At 47.4% G+C, this 23,053-nt stretch overlaps 1 protein-coding gene across 1 annotated transcript in view; it reads left to right on the top strand.

Moving 5' to 3' along the window:
* The window catches only part of CAPN11 (calpain 11), a 44,171-nt gene extending 27,364 nt beyond the window's left edge, over positions 1–16,807 (top strand). The window contains 19 exon segments of the mRNA XM_083175398.1: positions 1,042–1,210; positions 1,972–2,055; positions 2,189–2,274; positions 2,584–2,658; positions 7,238–7,398; positions 7,737–7,862; positions 7,865–7,905; positions 8,043–8,054; positions 8,172–8,304; positions 8,307–8,382; positions 8,649–8,688; positions 11,879–11,944; positions 12,018–12,075; positions 12,403–12,467; positions 13,102–13,170; positions 14,628–14,706; positions 14,828–14,944; positions 15,264–15,322; positions 16,204–16,807. Of these exon segments, the coding sequence (XP_083031524.1) occupies positions 1,042–1,210; positions 1,972–2,055; positions 2,189–2,274; positions 2,584–2,658; positions 7,238–7,398; positions 7,737–7,862; positions 7,865–7,905; positions 8,043–8,054; positions 8,172–8,304; positions 8,307–8,382; positions 8,649–8,688; positions 11,879–11,944; positions 12,018–12,075; positions 12,403–12,467; positions 13,102–13,170; positions 14,628–14,706; positions 14,828–14,944; positions 15,264–15,322; positions 16,204–16,230 (1,543 nt within the window). The 3' untranslated portion in view covers positions 16,231–16,807.
* The last annotated feature ends 6,246 nt before the right edge of the window (positions 16,808–23,053 follow it).

The raw sequence follows: 23,053 nt of genomic DNA, 5'->3' as shown, positions 1-23,053 counted from the left end.
TGCACAGACCTATCCCCCTACTGCCCTTCATGCCCACAGCCTGTTACCATACAAGCTTGCCAGTTGGCCACTCTATGGGCCAGATTCAATTGTCTAACTAGATTGCAGGACGATATTCAATTGATGATGATTATTATTGCACTGATCGCTCCCTTTAAGGTCGGGTTTAGGTGCCCATAGCGGCTAAAGCCAACTAAAAAATGGGCGCAACACAAAAAGTCCCATTTACACGCCAAAACGGGTGTTTTTTTTTTTTTGTGCATTTCAGCTGAAATGTTGGTGCCGGCAGCCATACGCACCTGAACGGAGCTACATTGAAATAGCTCTGTTGGGCGCCCTCTTGTGGCTGACAGTGCGATAAACATTTGAATCTGGCCTTATATGTCTGTGCAGATGTCACAGTTGGGTGGGCATTTGAATTGCCCCCCCACCCAAGATTCGATGCCGCTCCCTGCAGCCAGTGTTTGGGTGGGTCGCCCATACACACAGCCAGACACGCCGAGATAAATTTATTACAATCCAAATTTAAAAACACATTTTTACACCCCCAATACCACAATCCCGCCTTTTACATTACACGTGGGCTGGGAGGGGATCGGTCACTGAGACGAGCTCATTGTCCACCGTCCTGTTGCAAATGAATCTAATATTGGATGCTGGTAACATTTTTACTTAGTCGTCTGCATCCATTTAGGTCATTTTATAAATACCCTGTAAATCCGTATAAACGACATAAATATTAGGAGCACAAGAACTGATTACTACACAATGAGGTTTTATCCATATCTGTCTAATTTACACCTTCAGATGGAGAAAAAAAACAACGGGGCGGTTCTACACCTAAGTGACTGGTTCCGCCTATTGTCTCTAGCTGTAACCAAGGTCTCTTACCACGTAGATGTGGTTAGGAGGCTGCTGTGGATGTTTGGATTATGTGATGTAAATACAGTATACCTGATGGAGGTGTAATATGCCTGCACCTGTGTATGTGGAACAAGACTGCACGCATGGGATAACGGTATCTCTGGTTCTCTCCTCCAGGCTGAACGGTTCCTATGAGGCCCTCTCCGGCGGCAGTACCACCGAAGGGTTCGAGGACTTCACTGGGGGTGTCGCCTCCATGTATGACCTGAAAAAGGCTCCCCGAGACCTTGACAAAATCATCGGCCGGGCGCTACAACGAGGGTCGCTACTGGGCTGCTCAATTGATGTACTAAATTTTAAATGACCTCTAAATCCTATATAAGCTTTAGTTACTTATTTAGCTGCTAGTAAGCCTGCTCGAAGCAAATGCTTCGAAAGCTAGTCTGCTACCTTGCTATTGCCTCTGTGTTTGAGCGAAAGAGATGTAGTTTCACTCACTGCTAAAAGATGGCATTGTTTCAGAGACACACAAATGGACACTAGACACATAATTTGAGCGTATGGCCTACAAAGGAATCTAATATCATCCAATTTGAAAAGGCATCAAAAGTATTCACAGATGTACATGTAATCCTCATAACACGTCACAATGTTGTATATACCAGAGTTATTGTCCTCCGTCATCCGCGTTATTGGGATCTGTTGGCTTATGGTGCCCGCATGCTGGATGTGACAGGCGAATGGACAAGATCACTAAAACTGACCACATTTCCCAATACTAATAATTCCCTTATTGGGAATGCTGGGAAATGACCATTCTATGAGGTTTTTTTCCAGTTGCACTGATTTCGTTTCAATGGAGTTGGATGGTCTTGTTCATTTTGGTCATCCAGGTTCTGCCTGTGTGGGGCCAAGTTAACAGTCCGGAATTATAATATATATAGGACCTCTCTTGAGCTGTCATAGGCTGTCTCTTGAGCTGTCATAGGCTGTCTCTTAATTCTTAATGGGATGTTGCTTGACCAGTAGGATGTCTCTTGAGCTTCAGTTGAGATTTGTTTGATTTCTTCTCTCTCTAAAATGAATATCTTCTGTCCATGCTTTCAGATAACCAGTTCCTTTGACATGGAAGCTGTGACGTTTAAGAAGCTGGTTAAGGGCCATGCATATTCTGTAACTGCTCTCAAAGAGGTGGGTGCGATGTGGGGGTCCCTCAGGCACTGGATAATTGAATGAACTGCTACGTTGGTTCTTTAAGTGGTCTTCCAGGAGACGCATGATTCATGAAGTCCCTTCTGATTTTCTCTGCCATCCTTTGTCACAGGTGAATTACCGGGGTCGACCAGAAAAGCTCATTCGTATTCGCAATCCTTGGGGGCAGGTGGAATGGACCGGAGCCTGGAGTGATAAGTGAGAATATTTCTTCATCACTGGACCCAGTTTTGTGGGCTATTTATTAAAGCTGTCTGCCTGTACACCATGGGCAAAGGGGACTATTCTCGGTCAGAAGTCATAGTAATGTGGCCATGTCCGTAAACCCATAGGTGACACTGATTCAAAGGGAAGTTGTATGTTACTCTGGGGAAGTGACTGGGAAATGTCTACAGTTCCATGGTGAGATTGTTGTGAACGGAACCGGTGAGATGATGAGGTGGTGGAGGTGTTTGCTGGTGCACAGTCTTATATGTAAAAACTAATTATCCAATAACTAATCTACAGCTCCACTGAATGGAATGAGGTTGACCCTTCTGAGCGGGAAGACCTGCAGCTGAAGATGGAGGATGGAGAATTCTGGTGAGATGTTGGGAGAAAAGCATGATGGGTAACCCAAGGGATGGGCAATGATTTATTTTTGGCTGCTAGACATTCAACATTCCAAGTGAAAATATGGTAAAATACAAAAGACAGGAAAAGCGCCCACTGTTAGGATTTGTTGTTCAAAGTCCATATAAAAAGTTCTCTTTTTATCTCCAGCACAGGTATATGTGAAGAAAATAAAAATAGAGGGAACACAATGTGTAAATCTGTTTCTTGAACCACAAAAAATATATATAGATGGGGTTTCTTTAAGGACACTTCATATCCCTTTTTTTTTCTCTCCAGTGATGTTATAGTCTTTAAGGTTCACCACGTGTTCTCTGGTCTGTGTAAAAGCTGACGTACATGTATGCTTACATATATCTGGAGCTTTCAACACACATCAGGGTATCTTTTTAGTAGGTATTCTTACTTGTATGCTTACTTTAAGCTAAGTATGGATCCTCACATCAGGGTATCTTTGACCATGGACACGTCTCCAAAGGATTTTTCACGTAGTTTTATTATAACAAACGAGGGTCAAATTATACAAATTTTAAAAATGGTTTCCAATATCTTAAAATGTATACCAGTGATTATGGATTGTTCTAAGGCCCAGGTTAGGGAGTCACAAAAAGATGTTATGCCCGGGACGGCTCACCAATACCTTAGGTCTATTACAAAGAACATAAACTGGATATACCTTAAAAACAGCAGCACCGCACCAACGCGTTTCGACCCTCAGGTCTTTATCAATCTTTGAAAAACTACGTGAAAAATCCTTTGGAGACGTGTCCATGGTCAAAGATACCCTGATGTGAGGATCCATACTTAGCTTAAAGTAAGCATACAAGTAAGAATACCTACTAAAAAGATACCCTGATGTGTGTTGAAAGCTCCAGATATATGTAAGCATACATGTACGTCAGCTTTTACACAGACCAGAGAACACGTGGTGAACCTTAAAGACTATAACATCACTGGAGAGAAAAAAAAAGGGATATGAAGTGTCCTTAAAGAAACCCCATCTATATATATTTTTTGTGGTTCAAGAAACAGATTTACACATTGTGTTCCCTCTATTTTTATTTTCTTCACATATACCTGTGCTGGAGATAAAAAGAGAACTTTTTATATGGACTTTGAACAACAAATCCTAACAGTGGGCGCTTTTCCTGTCTTTTGTATTTTACTGTCTTTCTCTACCCAGGGAAGGTAACCCCTGGGCAGGTTAGTGCCGCCCTTTTCAGCGCCATTGATTTTATTGCATTTTATTGTATTACCAAGTGAAAATATGTTTGAGTGCCACCTCCCTTTACAATGTATGCAAACATTGAAGGTATGCAGATCCACCTTCACATAGGGGGTGGGGGATGTCCACCATCACATAGGGGATGGGGGATGTCCACCTTCCCATAGGGGATGGGAGATGTCCACCTTCCCATAGGGGGTGGGAGATGTCCACCTTCCCATAGGGGGTCGTAGATGTCCACCTTCCCATAGGGGGTGGTAGATGTCCACCTTCCCAAAGGGGGTGGGAGATGTCCACCTTCCCATAGGGGGGTGGGGGATGTCCACCTTCCCATAGGGGGTGGGGGATGTACCAACAGATCTCCCAATAAGAGCTGTCCTTTGCGATGGCTGCACCACCAGGTTTCAGTCCCAGGAGTCCCTCTGCGCAGAGGAATGTATGCAAACATTGAAGGTATGCGGATCCACCTTCACATAGGGGGTGGGGGATGTCCACCTTCCCATAGGGGGTGGGGGATGTCCACCTTCCCATAGGGGGTGGGGGATGTCCACCTTCCCATAGGGGGTGGGGGATGTCCACCTTCCCATAGGGGGTGGGGGATGTCCACCTTCCCATAGGGGATGGGGGATGTCCACCTTCCCATAGGGGGTGGGAGATGTCCACCTTCCCATAGGGGGTGGGGGATGTCCACCTTCCCATAGGGGGTGGGGGATGTCCACCTTCCCATAGGGGGTGGGGGATGTCCACCTTCCCATAGGGGGTGGAGGATGTACCAACAGATCTCCCAATAAGAGCTGTCGGTACTTCTTTACTTTCACGGCGCCAGCATGGCGGCGCGCGTCAGAGTCCCCTTGCGGGGCTCGCTTCGCTCGCCCACGCTGCGGGCTCGGTGGCTCGCTACGCTCGCCACGCTAATTAAAATCAACTCCATGCCAACATGGATAGTGGAGGTATGAACTATCCATGTTGGCATGGCGTTAACTTCGTTTATTTTACTTAGTTTGTGGCGAGCGTAACCCGGAAGTAGCGCGGCGCCATGCTGGCGCCGTGAAAGTAAAGAAGTACCGAGCTGTCCTTTGCGATGGCTGCACCACCAGGTTTCAGTCCCAGGAGTCCCTCTGCACAGAGGAACGAGGTGGCCATGGGGGTTGTGAGAGGGATCCAGTTGAATCCCTCTACAGCACAGTAATTTGAAGTTGGACGTATCTCCTAACTGTCCATGTGATCGCGTTGAAGTCCTGACTGAACAGATCAGTCACCCAGATTCCTGACTACCCCCAGATTCAGGACAGTTGGCAGAATGTTCTGCTCTCTCCTATCTGTTCTTGTAGTTGTTGACGATCTGTGGCTACTCGTGTCTTCAGTTCAGCAAGTGATTGAGTGGGCCCTGTAATATTAGGGCCTTTCTGGTAAAACTGGATAAATACATGATAAATGAGCAAATATTCTTGCTTCGAACCAGCCCTGATGTTCAATCAATATCACCCACGTTTAATAAGTGTGAGTCCTGAACTGGGCAGAACATGGTTAGCATTACTGCATCACAGCGCTGAGGTCATGGGTTCGATTCCCACCATGGCCCTAACTGTGCAGAGTTTGTATATTCTCCCTGTAGTTGCGTGGGTTTCCTCCGGGTACTCCGGTTTCCTCCCACTTCCAAAAATATACTGGTAGGTTAATTGGCTTCTAACAAAATCAACCCTAGAATGTCTGTGTGTGCGTGTACATGTGGTAGGGAATATAGATTGTAAGCTACACTGGGGCAGGGACTGATGTTCAAATATTCTCTGTACAGCGCTGTGGAATATGTGTGCACTATATAAATAACTGCAACAAGCCCGAGGGTTCACACATAGGCGTCTTTATCATCTCACCACAACTAAACAACCCCGACATTACAGTAACCAGTACTCACATGTAAGACACAAACCATGTCCCAATCAGACTGTTCTGTCATTAACATACTTAGGGCCTGATTCAGACGCCCAGCAGTTTCATGGGGACGCCCATAAAACACTGGAAGTATCCCTGCAGCCCTACAATAATATAATTGGTATTGGCCAATACACTGCCACAATTATTAAGAACACGTAACACAAAATAAAATACAGTATAATGTTCTCATAAACTGCTGTAACCTAATGGTGATGTAATAGATCCCTTTAGATATGGGATGATTTGCACTTATTGCCTGTAATGCTGTTAGTGGAACTCGCTTTCAGCAGTCTCTCATGTTAGATTATTGCAGTAGGCAGTTAGGTACTAGTAAGCAAGAGCAGTTATCATTAATAGATACGTATTCACTTACATGCAGGGCAGCCGAGAGGGGGTGGGGGGCGGAGCAGGTACTAATTACCCGGGCCCGGGCTTGCTGAAGGAGCCCTTCAGGGGCCCTGATCCGACCCCTCCCTTCCCCCTCAGTCCCTCCCAGGCAGCAACAACAGCACACACTTCTACAGCATGTGCTGTGCTGACAGCAGGCTCAGTATGAGCGTCTCACTAACAGCGTGAGAGGTCATGCTGAGCCTGCTGTCAGCACAGTACATGCTGTAGGTGTGTGCTGCTGCTCAGTTTAGAGTTTTTAGAGTTTTCCTTCACCACCCTCTAAACATTTTGGGGCGTGGCCTAATCAGGGGAGGTTGCCACACCTCCCACACTTCGGCCACGCCCCCAAAATGTTATCAGGGCCCGGCATTCCTCTCTGCTGCCCTGCTTACATGCAAGGGATTAGTTCAGTAAAAGAGTAGTACTTCGTCCATCCATTTGGTGGAGCACTGCTGGGAATTGCAGAGATTTTGTGTGGCTGCTGGTGCTTTACCTGATGGTACAGCCTCGTACCAGGATCTCTTCCCAGTGTTTGGGTAGCAATGCGGTCAATCAGTGAAAAGAGAATTGTGCCTTAACAAGAGTGCACCTTATTAGTAAGGATCCCATGAGGAATCTGCCCATTTTGGAGATCCATTCCTCTCCTCACCAGCAGATTCAGGGGCGATGCACTAAGCTTTAAAAGTGATAAAATGGAGAGTGATAAACAGCCAGCCATCAGCTCCTACCTGCCATGTCCAACACTGTGTTTGAAAAAACTTCAGACAGTAGCTGATTGGTTGGTTGTTTATCACTCTCCATTTTGTCACTTTTGAAGCTTAGTGCATCTGGCTCTCAGACTGTGGCATCCTAAGTACTTCCAAGTTCCAGCCAGAACATTCTCACGTGACACGGGTTGGGACCCCATAGGAGCGACACACACCCCTTTTTATTGTCCACCTGTGTCTCATATAAAAATCGAACTCCTCCTCTTCACTTTCATTCTTTCTTCCGTTTCAGGATGTCTTTCCAGGAATTCCTGCGCCAATTCTCCCGGCTGGAGATCTGTAACCTCACTCCGGACGCACTCAGCAAGGATGATGTTGGCAAGTGGCACACAACGCTGTACGATGGAACCTGGCGGAGAGGCAGTACTGCCGGCTGGTGTAGAAATAATGCAGGGTGAGTGGAGGTATCCGCCAGTTCCCACTGATATGGTGGTTTATCACAAAAGGGCTAATTAACAAGTTAGTTTCTTCTTCTATTTTTCATTTTTGACATTAATTATTCATTTTTGGGGGGCAACTGAACCCCCCCCCCCCCCCCCCCATATCTTTTTCAATGGCTGCACACTACTGTTGCTGGTCTTTAATAGCTTCTGCAGCGGTGATGTTTGGGTCATGCGTCCCATCCCTTACATAGAAAGGAGACCGTTTAAGGAGGGTGTTCCACATTGGTTGTGTAACTGCACTGAATATGGCCGCCTTTGTACCTATGCTGCTCGCTCCTCTCGTTGCAGCTACTTTCTGGATAAACCCTCAGTTTAAGATCACCCTTCTGGAGGAGGATGATAACCCAGACGATAACGAGCTGGCTTGCAGCTTCCTTGTGGCCCTAATGCAGAAGAACCGGAGACAAGAACGTAAGTTGGGGGAGACATGCACACAATCGGCTTTGCGGTGTATGAGGCGAGTCTATGATAGGATACATATGGAGAGAAGGTCTCCCTTTATCGATGATGTTACAGCATCACTGATGTTATATCGGTTCTGAAGTGTCACCTCTGTAATCTGTGTTCTTTCTCTTCTCCCCCCCCCCCCCCCAGGTACCCGATGAGGTATGTACATGATATGTGGGGGATCTCTGGTTTCTGATTGTGTCACTTCACAGAGATAATCCAGAAAGTTGTTTTGTTCCTCACTGACGCGTTTCATGCTCTCTATTCCCGCTGCAGTTCAAAGGCTGCCAGAATGTCCATCTTAAGAAGGATTTCTTCCTGCGACATCAGTCCTGCGCCCGCTCCGAAACCTTCATCAACCTGCGGGAAGTGAGCAACGAGATCCGGCTGCCCCCTGGGGAATATCTCATTGTCCATCCACATTTGAACCACATAAAGAGGGAGACTTTGTGTTGAGAATATTCACAGAGAAACAGTCGGACACTGAGTGAGTGCTGGGGGGGGTCCCTTGAGGGAACCATGTATGGTCTATGTAACCCCCTTAGATACAGTGAAGTATAATATACCTGATCCTGTGCCTCGTGGTTTAATGTCAGGCTGTGATATGGGACTTCCTGTGGAACAAATGTATGAGCGTTTGTTTTATGCCGATTAGAAGGGAGAGAACTGAAGATAAAAGTAGAATCAATCTCTAGGGGAGCAAGTGTTTGTGGTGCAAATTGTTCCTTCATTTGTAACTTTTTTTTTCGACAGGGAGCTGGATGAGGAGGTGACAGCAGATCTTCCTGATCAGGTGAGACACCACTCCTCTGAGAGATGTTGGGTGGGTCCACAGGTGGCAGACTTTTGGAAGTACATGGGCAGAAGGTACTTGGACTCCTGGACCATACATGGGAATACCTGGAGAACAATTTGGTTTATGGAGGCTGCATTTAGAGGAATGGGACTGGGGGTGTTGAGGTCCTGACCTGATTCCTGCATCAATGGTAGCAGGAATATTACTACTACTAGGTGATTCATCGCGCCCTACGGGCGCTCTTCACACCGTCGTAAGGGGCTGCGCCCCCTTAATTTGTGAACATTTGCATATGAGAAAGATGGTTAGAATTGTATGAAAGATGGCCTGTATTGCAACTTGAGTTATAGGTGAAATATGTTAAATAGAGAGCATATGATTTGGAAGGGGGTGTGTATTGTTTTGTTTAATTAAAAAGCGGTTACAGAGTAAGATGTACATTGATAGTGTGGAGGGTACAGTGACATTTGTGGGTGTGTGGGGGGGCTGTGTGTGCATGTTGTTTAGGTGTGTGTGTGCAATAGTATAGTAGGGTGTTTCTGAGTCAGCGGCTCCCCACTGGCGGAGGTCACGACACAGGAAAACAGGAGGCTGGGTAGTGATAGGGGTGTGTGGGCATAAGGGGGACTAAAGAGGAGGGTGGGAGATACTGTGCAGCTTCTGCCAGTGGGTGAGGGTCCAGCGTGGCAGCACAGAAGTACAGGATGGTGGCCCTTAGTCAGTGTCTCCTCCTACTGGGTGGGAGTTCGGGTGCATGAGAGCAGGAGGCTGGGCTATGAGGCATGATAGGGGCATGTGGGCAAAACAGCGTCAGCAAACTCCCCAGTGGTGGAAGTTACGGTTCAGGAGAGCAGGAAGCTGGGTAGTGATAGGGGTGTGTGAGTATACGGGGGACTAAAGAGGGGCTTAGGGGTGCCGTGAATTGCGGGAGGGACGCGGGGTGCCGTGAATCAAGGGAGGGGGGCGCAGGTGTCGGCGAAACGCGGGAGAGGGCGGGGGTCCGCAAAGCGTGGGAGGGGGCGTGAATTGCGTGAGGGGGGGTTGTGAATCGTGGGAGGGGGGAGGGGCACAGGGTGCGATGAATCACCTAGTTTGTTATATATTCTTGTAGAAGGATGGTAGGATGTTGCTGTCATTCAAAATGCATTTACATAAACAGTAATAGTAGCAGTAAAAGGTCTGACTTAAAACACCTACAGTAAAACAGAACAGGTGTTATATATTATACAAAGAATTGGTTGATGATGTGTAGGTTGACGTGCACATAGTTCATAGTTGTCACTGGAAAAAAATTACTACAAGAAAAAATCAACACAGAAAGTTCAACACATGTAAATGTTGACATAAGTTTGGCATTTCATCGGTGTCCATGTCGACACATGAGAATGAATATGAAAACATTCAAAAAAAGAAAAATAAATCTTCAAAAACTCATGTCAACCTTTTTCATTGTCGACCATAGCCGTGCCAGTGTTTTGCATGTGCCATTTAATCCTGGGGTTGCCGTGAATCGCGGGTGGGGGTGGAGGGAGGAGGTGAGTGGTGTCCGCGAATCGGGAGGAGGGGTCGTGGGTGGATGCCGTGAATTGCGGGAGGGGGGGGATGCGGGGGGGGGTGGGTGCCGCGAATTGTGGGAGGGGGGCGCGGGGGGTTGCAGTGAATCGCGGGAGGGTGGGTCGCGGGGGCGTGGGGTTGCCGCAATGACAGGAGGGGGGGTCATGGGTGGGGAATCGCGGTCGGGGGGGTCGTGGGGGGCACCGTGAACCGTGGGAGAGGGGGCCCGGGGGGTTGGCGCGAATCGTGGGAGGGGGTCGCGGGGTGCCGCGAATTGCAGGAGGGGGGTGTGTCACGGGGTGGGGCCGCGAATCGCGGGAGTCACCGGGGGTGCCGCAAATTGCGGGGGGTGTGCTGCAAATCGCGGGAGGGGGGTCGCGGGGGTGCCGCGAATCGCCACAAGAAAAAATCAACACAGAAAATTAAACACATGTAAATGTTGACATAAGTGTGGCACTTCATCGGTGTCCATGTCGACACATGAGAATGAATATGAAAACATTCAAAAAAAGAAAAATAAATCTTCAAAAACTCATGTCAACCTTTTTCATTGTCGACCATAGCCGTGCCAGTGTTTTGCATGTGCCATTTAATCCTGGGGTTGCCGTGAATCGCGCGCGGGGGTGGGGGGGGAGGGAGGAGGTGAGGGGTGTCCGCGAATCACGGGAGGAGGGGTCGTGGGTGGATGCGGTGAATTGCGGGAGGGGGGGTCGCGGGGGGGGTGTGTGTGTGTGTGGGTGCCGCGAATTGTGGGAGGGCGGGGCGCGGGGGGTTGCAGTGAATCGCGGGAGGGTGGGTGGCGGGGGCGTGGGGTTGCCGCAATGACAGGAGGGGGGTCAGGGGTGGGGAATCGCGGTAGGGGGGGTCGTGGGGGGCACCGTGAACCGCAGGAGGGGGGGCCCGGGGGGTTGGCGCGAATCGTGGGAGGGGGGGTCGCGGGGTGCCGCGAATCGCAGGAGGGGGGGTGTGTCATGGGGTGGGGCTGCGAATCGCGGGAGGGGGGTCGGCGGGGGGTGCCGCGAATCGCCACAAGAAAAGATCAACACAGAAAGGTCAACACATGTAAATGTTGACATAAGTGTGGCACTTCATTGGTGTCCATGTCGACACGAGAATGAATATGAAAACATTGAAAAAGTGAAAAATAAATCTTGTCAACCTTTTTCATTGTCGACCATAGCCATGTCAGTGTTTTGCATGTGCCATTTAATCGTGGGGATGCCGTGAATGGGGGGGGGGGGGGGAGGGAGGGAGGGAGGTGCATACCTCCCAACATGACCCTCTCCAGGAGGGACACATTGCTCTGTTTCTGGACTTTCTTCTTAATTTATGGATTACCATCACCTGTGCTTAAACACCTTTCTTATCAATTACCCTGTTTAAAACAGGTGATGACAATCATAAATTAAGATGGAAGTCCACAACCTAGCGTTACAGCTCCAGAGACACTTTGAGTGACAGATGTAGCCAAATATATAAGAGATAGGCAGTTAATTAGTAGAGGCATAGTCTGACGGTGCAAAGCCATCTGTAGGGGTAGGTATGTATTGTATTCCCATTAGAAATGTATCGGCCGATGCAGGAATAACTGGACAGAGATGGTGACTTGTCCTAACTGTCCATCTCTTCTCAGGAGGATATCTCAGAAGATGATGTTGACGATTCCTTCAAGAACATGTTCAGGCAGCTGGCAGGAGACGTGAGTTCATGGGAAGGGGTCATGGGATGGTTTCATGGACCCTGGTGACATCGGTCTCTCTTCTCCCCTCCAGGATATGGAGATTAGTGTATTTGAACTCCGAACCATACTCAACAGAGTGGTGACAAGACGTAAGTGAGGAGATATCAGTGTGGGTCCAGTGTTGACTGCAGGTGTGACACAAGTCCTTCAAGTCCAGGAAAGATTCCAGTCTGGACACTAAACATTGCTCACATACATTCACGACCACACACATACATGTAACAATACACTTACGATATTTATGTCTTGAGATTGGAAGGACATATTCCAACCGCATCACTGTTAGTTTGTTACCAAATGATCTGACCACCCTTCGGGTTCTTACATGGACAGTCTATGTGAGAAGATGTCTGAGGGGCCATCAAATCACTGGTATAGGCCACATCTCATCCAGTATGTTGTATTCCTCTCACCAGACAAAGACTTGAAGACAGATGGTTTCAGCCTGGAGGCATGTCGGCAGATGGTCAACCTGATGGATGTATCCTTTGGTAGCCAATGTGAGAGCTTTGTCAGGGATATAATAGAGGGTTCTAGTTCACATCCTTCTGGTTTGGGCAATTGGGTTGCTGAAAATATAAGTTGTGTCTATATAATCCTGGAGAACAAGCTTCTGGCTGCAAACATTCTTCAGTTCCATGGAGTACTGGCACATGGATTGTAAGCTGTTTGGTGCAACTTTCCTTCTACACCCAGAAGCCCCGGGGCAGATGCCATGATCTGTAGGTCTCACATACAGCTTATTCTATCGGATGACTGGAACTTTGCATTGTACCTGTGTTTGTAGGAGACCAGTATGTTCTATACAAAAGGGCACAGTACGGAGTCCCAGAATCAGGATGCTTGTATAATCACTTACTCCATGTTGAAGATGTTCCTAAATCCAGGACCAAAGGCCTAACGTCACTGCTTTAAAAATGGTTTGGTTGCCATAACAGTTTCCATAACAGAATAAAATAGGAGTGAGCTCATTTACCCCTCCCCCATCGCCACCCATCTGTGGTGCAAATAGGTCTCCAAACCACAAACCAATGGCCAAGCTCTTTCTGGTGTTAGTTCTCCCCCTAGAGGTTGATGTGGTTATTAGCAAAGACCCTTAACTCCGGTGACCACAGAAAGATGGCAGCGGGAAACTAGGCATTGTGGAGTTTCAGATTCTGTGGAACAAAATCCGGAATTGGCTGGTAAGTTCTATAGGGGATAAAATGGCCTTTTGTTTTTAGTGTATATGCCTATAATTGGGTGCACAAACCTTAACCCTTTGAGTGCCAAGTTAATTTGTCAAAATAGGTGTGAAAATGACCGAGCAAACATTTGTATTCATCATAATGATCTGTGATGTTTACCTTATATAGGAAATATAATATTTTTTTAAACAACATTTTTTTATTTGAATTTATATAACAAATGTGAGCGACGCCGGTATTTTTAGCGGATCTTTTGAACATCTCTCGTGGAGATGTTTGCACTCAAAGGGTTAATGGAGGAACTATGTAATTCAGGTCTAGTAAAGTATTGATATCATGTTTGGTGACCTATCAAAGGAACAACACAACTATAATCTAGCCTAGATATGACGCAGACAAGGGGCTAGACCAGGGTGAGTGGCTGTATCATAATGGGCCAGTGTAGGTGAGTCACAGGTTGGAGATGAGCCGTACCCAACATAAGGGTGAGTATTCAATGTATGAGTCATTGAAATGGACTAGAAGTCAAGGAGCTCTTGTGACATAGATAACACTATTTGCGGGAAGAGGCGCCAGGCTCTGTATGTGAGAGCTTACAGACTGTTCAGGGAAGAGCGAAACATGTAGATCTAGAAGGATGGATGGTGTGCTCTGATGGTGTGTTTGGAGGGTACATTAGAAGCTGATGAAACTGGTAGAAAATCTGACTACCCAGTTGGAGAGGGAAAAATCAGAGAGACTGGGACTGGAGGGTGCGTGGTCAAAAATGAGGTTGGATCTGTGCATAGATTGAAGTGAGGAAAGGTATGCCACCCAGGAGCAGGTTATAAAGTAGTTGTGTCAGGAGATAAGGGCAGAGATGAGTTTTGGTGGTATCAGGAGTGCCATAAGGTTTATCCTGGAGATAGTGCAGAGGTGGAAACAGCAGGTGTGATCTTGGAGATGGTACAGTGGTGAAAACAACAGGTGTGATCCTGGAGATGGTGTGGAGGTGGAAACAGCAGGTGTGATCCTGGAGATGGTGCGGAGGTGGAAACAGCAGGTGTGATCCTGGAGATGGTGCGGAGGTGGAAACAGCAGGTGTGATCTTGGAGATGGTACAGTGGTGAAAACAACAGGTGTGATCCTTGAGATGGTGCGGAGGTGAAAACAGCAGGTATGATCTTGGAAATGGTGCCAAGGTGGAAACAGCAGGTGTGATCCTAGAGATGGTGCGGAGGTGGAAACAGCAGGTGTGTGAGAGGTTTTGAATGAAGGACAGGGTGACATTCAGCCATCAGACTAGGACAACCGCATGGAGGTCATATTCTGGCTCCATCATTAATATCCTTTTGGAGTCTTCCCTGTAGTGGTTTCTCCTCCCAATTATACAGTACAAGATGTATACAATCAATGTGTTGTAAAAAAAAAAAAATCTTTCTTTTTACACCAGTCTCTCACCCTCTCTCCATCAGACGGTGTTCCGGCAACACGACCTGGACAAATCTGGAACCATGAGCTCGTATGAGCTCCGTCTCGCCATGGAGAGCGCAGGTGAGTGGGGAACGCTGGGTCTCTGCCGTTGCCTTCATCAAAGGAAGATAATCTTCACGTTCTTGTCATAGATGACAGTTGGGTGCAATATGACCATGTATATTTACTTATGTCCGTTTAGGGTTCAAGCTGAATAATAAGCTCATGCAAGTGATGGTGGCTCGTTACGCTGACAATGACCTGGGAGTCGACTTTGACAACTTTGTGTCCTGTTTGGTGAAGCTGGAGGCGATGTTCAGTGAGTCCCACATCTAGGTCTCTATTCCAGGGGCCCAATGTTAGTCCGGGTGTCGTGGTAGAATCAGATGGGGGTATAGGCTACAGGTTCGTCCTCCTACACCTAGCATCTATACGCCATACAACGCCAGGCGCCGGTGCTACTGAGAGGTGTAGCACACCAACTTTTTCTTTTTCGAGTCACCCAGAACCTGGTGTACCGTGACTCGAGTCACCGAGTATGAGGACACATCTATACCAGTATAAGGGAGGAACCCTAATAATAGTGTGATGTTCTGGTGGGACCTTCTCTCCTACTGACCACGCTGTGTATTCCCTAGGATTCTTCAAGGCTATGGATCCAGACGGCAATGGGACGGCGGAAATGAAACTTGGAGAGGTGAGTGCGTGATCTGCTCTGTTGTGTTCTTTACCACTGAGTCACCCAAAATATGCATCCAGGGGGTGACACAGACTGCGTGTGGCTGATGTCTGCAGCTTCATCCATCAGTAGGTGGCGCCATAGAGGCAATATTGTACGTTTTCCCCAGTGTCCACCGCAATCCAAAGATCAATAAGGATTTAGGCTTCATAAAATGCATTTGTACAATTGGATGATATGTTATCAGTCATCTCATGCTGACTTTCTCTGAATTCTTCAGGTTTAACCTTTTGCAGGCCAAATTTTTTTTTTTGTAATTCAAACAGTCTGGTTTAAATTAATTGTAATTTGTTATTATTCACAAATGGTCTTCATTGAATGTTGAACGATGTTAATGTTCTTATTTTAAGGTGACTCACCATTGGACCTGCTACTAGCGCTAGGGTGGTTGAGCCTGACTGGACATTTGATTTGAAAAGGTTAAAACTTAATCCAGACTAAAAACAAATTCAAATAAATTGTAGAAATAGGGTAATATACAGATTGTCCACCAGAGGGCAGCAAAGTACAAGCAGGATCATCAGGCTCTGCAGCTACTACACCATAGAGATTACTACATAGGCAATGCTGTGTAAAATGATACAAGTATCCGATGATAGGTTGACATTGGCCAAACGGTTGCCATGACGACCTAATATGGGTTGAACTGATTACCAATGCCCTTCTCACACATGGTGGATCCTATACATGAGCCTAAGGAAACTTCTCCAGCCAAGTGCACTGTAATAATATAATGTAATGGCGATCCCTGGGAAGTGGCGGATAGGTCGTGAACCCGGGATAGATGCCGCCTAGTTGTGTATTGCCGTGTTAACCTGTTACTGTCTCCTCTCTTGCAGTGGTTGACGCTGACCATGTGCGGATAGATTCACACCTTCGTTCCCGGCGAATTCTCCTGGGATCCAAACACTCTTTTTTGTACCTTCTCTCGCTAACCTCATCCTATAGGGATTCAATCACTAGAACACGAACATGCTGCATCACGTCACGAGCTGTGGTCCAGCCACAGATTTCCCAGAAGCCTCTGCACCAGAGAAAACTTCTACCCAATGCACTTTAGCCAAACTCTGAGAACCAGCCAATCCGAGCACTGCTTACTAACACGTGAGAGAGGCTCTCCGGTGCCTTACAGATATTCAGTACAATTATTGTGGCATTATCGCCCCCTTCCCCTGTGACTGATAGAGTTCTAGGGGCTCTTTCTCCAACCTTTATATTAGCATTTTTTGTCCCCAATCTGTGTGTGAAGACTGCGCGGTGCAAACTAAGGACCCCCGAGACACTCTTGCATTTCAGAGCGGTGGCTAAATAAATGACGGCGGCTGGGGGGGGGATTGTGTTTGGCTGACTGGCTGTTACTGTATTTGGGAACATGGAAATGTCTCTGGCTGGGAATTCTGCCAGACCGCATGTTAATAAAAAAAAATGTAAAATGGATAATGAGATTTTTTGTCCCTTTTCGTTTCTTCGTAACCATTGAGCGCAGATTAGACAGCGTCGGCAAGATTTCTGAACGTTACAGGACCACGTACCGAATAGTCCGTGATGAACTGTTATTTTTAGCGGGGGATTTAACTCTAACTGCAATTCTATGGACCAGATTCTCTAAGCTTCAAAAGTGATAAAATGGAGAGTGATAAACAGCCAGCCAATCAGCTCCTACCTGCCATGTCACAGACTGTGTTTGAAAAATCTCAGGCAGGAGCTGATTGGCTGGCTGTTTATCACTCTCCATTTTATCACTTTTGAAGCTTCGAGAATCTGGCCCTAAAGCTGAAGATTTGGTTGTTGGCGTTTTATGCAGTGAAACTGATGAAATGAAATATCCGACCGACCGTAAGTGGGCATTTGCAGTACCAGCATCGTTCATATCGTCATATTACTCTCGTTTGCAAATCAGAAGAGCTTTCGTCACGGTGTTGCTGACGACGAGGCATCTCCTGTATAAATGTCGTACGCTGCCCTCAGAATAAGCCTTAACCCTTTGAGCGCCGAAATAATTTGTCGAGATAGGTGTGAAAATTGGCAAGCAAACCTTTTTATTCATCATGATGACCTGGAATGTTTGCCTTATGTAATAAATATAATCTTTTTTTACAATTTTTTTTTAATTTGAATGTATATAACAAATGCGAGCGACGCCGGCATTTTTAGTTGATATTTTGCATTTCTCACTGAGAAGTTGGCACTCCACAGGGTTAAATGTTACCTGATCCTCACAGCGGCCGGCACTACAAATTAGCTTGGTGCAGGGGTAACGAAGGCTGGTCCATACTTGAATAATTACCGATATTACCATGGAGCAGAATGGAATCATTGAAATCTTTTGTGTAAGTGACTCACATATCTGCACCGTAATAAGGTTGTTTTATTCGTATTATTACACAGAAAGGACATTTTTACATCATTATACAGTAAAGCAGGTAACCTGTGGCACTCCAGTTGTTGTGGACTACACATCCCAGCATGCCCTGGCAGAGGGGTGATGGTGGGATCATCTAGTAGAGACGGATGGGTAGAACCTGACATTAAGGTCAATAGTTAGTAGGACAAACAAGCCACAATAATGCACAAACCAAACCGTAACGTTATACGAAGCTTAAAATGAAAACGTAACAGAGGCAATCAAATAAAAATGAGGCGGTGACCCATCTCTGCAGTATTCCCCTGTGTGGGAGTCTGTGGACACTCCTCACTGCTTAATTAACATAAGTTCAGTCCCGAACAATGCATCGCCCCCATAGCAAATTTGGGGTAATGGCTCAGTGACACAGTTGAAGCCTCCTTGGCCTTCCTTTCCGTTGTCAGCAGATCAGAGGCCTTAGGAGGGGGGGTACAGCTCAGCAAGCGGGTACAGCTCGGCTTTGGTGGGGTGGTTATGATGTAAGGCAGAACACAGCAAGCTGCGTAGAGTTCTCTGTTGGTGGCCCATTCACCATAGAACTATGAATACAAATGTATTAATGGTTATATATGTTACAGTGACTGGATCCCAATAGGCCCATGCTTAATGTAAGGCCACACAAAGGAAGTATCTGGCCAATGTACAACACACGGGGCGTTGGTGATCACTGCCCTGAATCACCCCTTACATCTGTCCTCCTTCAGTAGGGTCATCACCCAGCAATCTCTACATAGGGAATCTGACAATACTGCTGGAGGCCAGAATCCTTCTTTGCAACAGTAAGTCTATAGACCAGACAAATGTACCTCAGGTTAGGCCCAGATGGTGTGGTGGGTTAGAAGCAGGAGAGGGGGATGCTTAAACATCGCCACTTCAACAGGGTGAACCCGAGACCGATTTGTGTGCCTCAGTGTTGTGCATTTGTACATTGGGAATGGGATAGCTGTGCTCAGAATCTCATTACCGCCACTTTATATGTTTTTAATCCATGTTAGTTGTGCAATTAACATAGACACATAGAATGTGACGGCAGATAAGAACCCATTCAGGGGTTCCAGGGGGACTAAATAGCTCGTTGCCAAGGGGGACTGCAGCCCCAGCCCGCTCCCCACTGTGCCTGGCTGAGCTGCCCTGTCCGCTGCTATTTTCAATGAAGTATCCCGCTGGACCGCTAGCCAATAGGCGCTCACGGTCCAGCAGCCACCAATGCTGCTTCTGATTGGCTGCTGGACCGCAAGTGCCTATTGGCTAGCGGTCCAGCGAAGACTTCATTGAAAATAGCAGCGCCAGCAGACAGGGCAGCTCAGCGGGGAGCAGGCGGGCGAGCAGGGCAGGGGAGCCGGCGGTGCACGGCTCCGGCGCCCTGTGATCTTTCGACGCCCAGAGATTGTGCTCCGCCGGATCCGCCCCCCCCCCTACGCTCCTGGCCTGCCCATGTACATTAACACTAGGGTTAATTTTTGCTGGGATCTAAGTAACCTACAGTACAAGTATATTTTTAGATTGTGGGAGGAAACCCAGACAATGGGGAGAATATAACTCCACAGAGGGTCCCTGTGGGAATCGAACTGCCGATCTCGGTGCTGTGAGGCAGTAATGCTGACCTTACACCATCTGTACTGCCCCAATAGTCCTCGTTTCATACAATGTTGCACCAGTTCTCAATTTCTCTCCATATACTATGATTATTAAATATACCATTGAATCATGCATATACTGTATACTCTCCAGTAAGCGCGCGTATTGGGGCTAATTCAGTATGTATCGTGAGATGCGGACTGTCAGGGCCAGGTTTATTGCCACCTAGTCACTAAATCATATTTCACAAGCAAAATAAAGGTTTTAAATCTCTGCTCTAAGCCGGGTGCTAACCTGGTGCATACTGTATGCCAAGAGGTACTGTAACTCTGCATACACCCACATCTGTAGCTTTTATTTAGCGAACACATTTTACATCTGCGATTTGGGGCACCGCTGTGGAAACTGGGCATCTGACCCTCAAACCGTGACCCTATCGCTCCTATGTATTGGTTGGGCCAATAATTATCCCACTGACAAAATTAGATCCTTATAATCTGGTCTGTAGGGAGCTCTATACAACCAGCATTGACCTACAGGCGTAATATCTCCTATTTGTGACATTTATTCTGTCCCTATCACAGATGCTATGGGGCTCAGGAAAGCAAAGCTTCTGAATAAGGTGCCAGCCTGCATTCTTCTATGGGAGCCATCCAGCAGGAGAGGGATATTCTGATCCCTCTCCCTGTGTCGGTCACTTCATTTTGCTTATGAGTTTATGGCCCGGAGCCTGGGAAACCACAGGTAGGAACGTGGGACTGATCGCACCATCTATCACTTATCTGGGACAGAGTATCCGGATTATAGGTCAGTTGACACAAAAAGATCAGGCGAAAGGTTGGCATGGCAATGGTCGAGGCCTGAAAAACTCGACAAGTTTTTTTACGATTTTTTTTTGTCAATTTTTGGGGGACTTTTTTATACTTGTTTATGGCAAGTGCGCCCGCTGCCCGGGTTCCCTTGCCCTCCTCTCTGGTCCCCTCGGCGGCTCACAGCGTCCCCGGCTGCCGCCTCTATTCATCCCCCTGCCGCTCTGTGTTCCCCCGCCCGGCACGGGCTGCACATAAGATTTATCAAATCATGTAGACCATGGGACCGCACATCGGGCCGGACAGGATGTCAAATACAATACATTTGGTCCGATTTATCAGCCTGACAAGTTGGAATCGGGTCAAATCTCACTAGTGTATGGGGGCCCTACACTAATTAAGAGTTTACGTGCTCAGGTGTCGACAATGACAAAAAAAAAAACCCATGAAAAACGTATGTCGTCCTTTTCATGTTTTGTTTTTGCTTTTGTTGAGTCAACCTTTTTGTGAATGTTGACCTATTGCCTGTCTAACTAGACATAAGGAATGCTCATTTCTGGTGAATTAGCGCGTTTTCCTAAATAGGCCCCTCCGTGCGGTGCTAGGACATTGTGGTTCTTTTGTTTGGACACTGACCAGGAATAGCAGAAGGCACCTCCTGTCCTCATCACTGACCATCTACAGCATGGACAATTCAGCATGGGACCCTCCAGCTGATATGGAACTACAAATCCCAGCATGCCCTGCCACAGTTTTGCTGTCTGGGCATACTAACACTGTGGCATTGAATGCTGGGATGTGTAGTTTCACAGCTGAATGGCCGCATTTTGCACACCCCTGATCTCCAGGCTACCCCCCTATCAGCGAAAGGGGACATCACTGACTAATCAACTTCATCCATCAAGTATTTGTCGTTTTATCTCATGCAGGGCCACAGATCAGACGAGGTCGCGGTAGTTGGTCGTCTGTCTCCCTGCGTTGTTCTGCGACACCTGGCTGGCCAGCGAAGGGTCAATCCTAGGCTCTCAGGGGCCCACAGATGGTCGGGCATTATATAGGAAGAGACAGCTGACGCTCTCGCTGGTGATGACATGGGGCTAGAGAGACACAGCTGTACCCAGGGAAATACAATGGAGGGATTGTGACTGTCAGCTGCTGAGGCTTCCGAACCTGTTGTGATGTCTGTTTATAGTTCAAAAATAGAATATTCCGCGTACTGTATACATTTCCCCGAGACGCTCATTGTCCTGTGTGCGTGTCAGGATTCCAGTACATACAGGGGAGAGTGTCAGCTCTTGTGATCACAGCAATGTGCGGCAGAGATCACACTGATATTACACACTGAGGCGATCGACTCAGAATTCCAGGGAGATTCAATGTGACGGACGCCAATTTTTACCTGGAAATGTCCCATTGTTCTCTATAAGTAAATGGTTGCGGGATGACGGCCCGACAAGCGAGATTTCGACAGACAGTTCTCCGACATTGGAATCCCAACTGTTTAAATGGCCGACAGTTGGAATCCCGACTGACAGCGGCTATTCTCCCTTGTGGGAGTCCATGACCATGGCGAGAGCAGGAAGCCACCGAGCCCGTAAGGGTCCTCATTGCTCTTGGCCCCCTATCTGAGTACTAGCGGTTGGGATTCCGATGTCGGTATACTGACCATCGGAATCCCATACCGCGCCCAAGTAAATATCCTTTTTAATGTAGATGAGGTCATACTGACACAAACCATTGCCAGGGAACGTTATTTAATGGAGTATATGTAAAAAAAGCAATAAAAACTCCCCGTTTTCTGGGAGTGTCAGGAAAAGCGCAGGTGCGTCCAGCCGTTTTCTGGGAGTGTCAGGAAAAGCGCAGGTGCGTCCAGCCGTTTTCTGGGAGTGTCAGGAAAAGCGCAGGCGCGTCCAGACGTTTTTGGGGAGTGTCAGGAAAAGGGCAGGCGCGTCTAGCCGTTTTCTGGGAGTGTCAGGAAAAGCGCAGGCGCATCCAGCTGTTTTCTGGGAGTGTCAGGAAAAGTGCAGGCGCGTCCAGCCGTTTTCTGGGAGTGTCAGGAAAAGCGCAGGCGCGTCCAGCCGTTTTCTGGGAGTGTCAGGAAAAGCGCCGGCCTGGGATTTGCCTGACTGTCGCAGAGTTTTGGAAGAACCAAAGGGCCTGATTCACCTGCTCACTGGTCTGCGTATGTTTGGACCACAGCGAGCAGGTTAATGCCTCACCCCCAAATGCACGATTCCCCCCCCCATCCGAGCCCCTGCGCGGGGCTGCGAATGGATTAGTACGGTCGCATGCGAACCTGTTCCCTGCCGCCTAGAAGGGGTTCAAGACAGCCAATCAGCCCCTAATAGCCATGTTACAGGCGGTGTTTGAAAAATGACAGTTGTGAGCCATTTGGCTGGTTGTTTATCACTCTCTACTTTATAACTTTTTGAATCTTAATACACCTGAGAGGTAATGGGGGGTAGTGAAGCCGATTCAGATGTGTCACTGAAAGCAGCTACGTTCTCAGCCGCTCATACAGGAGACCATGCTGCCAAATAGCGCAATTATTCACTAATTATACATAACTAGGTGATTCATCGTGCCCTATGGGCGCTCTTCACACCGGCGTTAAGGGGCTGTGCCCCCTTAATTTGTGAACATTTGTATATGAGAAAGATGGTTAGAATTGTATGAAAGATGCCTGTATTGCAACTTGAGTTATAGGTGAAATGTGTTAAATAGAGAGCATATGATGTGGAAGGGGGTGTGTATTGTTTTGTTTAATTAAAAAGTGGTTACCTAGTAAGATGTACATTGATAGTGTGGATGGTACAGTGACAATTGTGGGTGTGGGGGGGTGCCTGCGTGTTGTTGAGGTGTGTGTGTGTGTGCAATAGTATAGTAGGGTGTTTTTGA

Source organism: Crinia signifera, chromosome 3, assembly GCF_055691185.1.
Source record: "Crinia signifera chromosome 3, ASM5569118v1, whole genome shotgun sequence".
In the NCBI taxonomy this organism is placed as follows: Eukaryota; Metazoa; Chordata; class Amphibia; order Anura; family Myobatrachidae; genus Crinia; species Crinia signifera.
The sequence above is the reverse complement of the archived record's forward strand: the minus strand, read 5'-3'. Positions and strand labels throughout refer to the sequence as shown.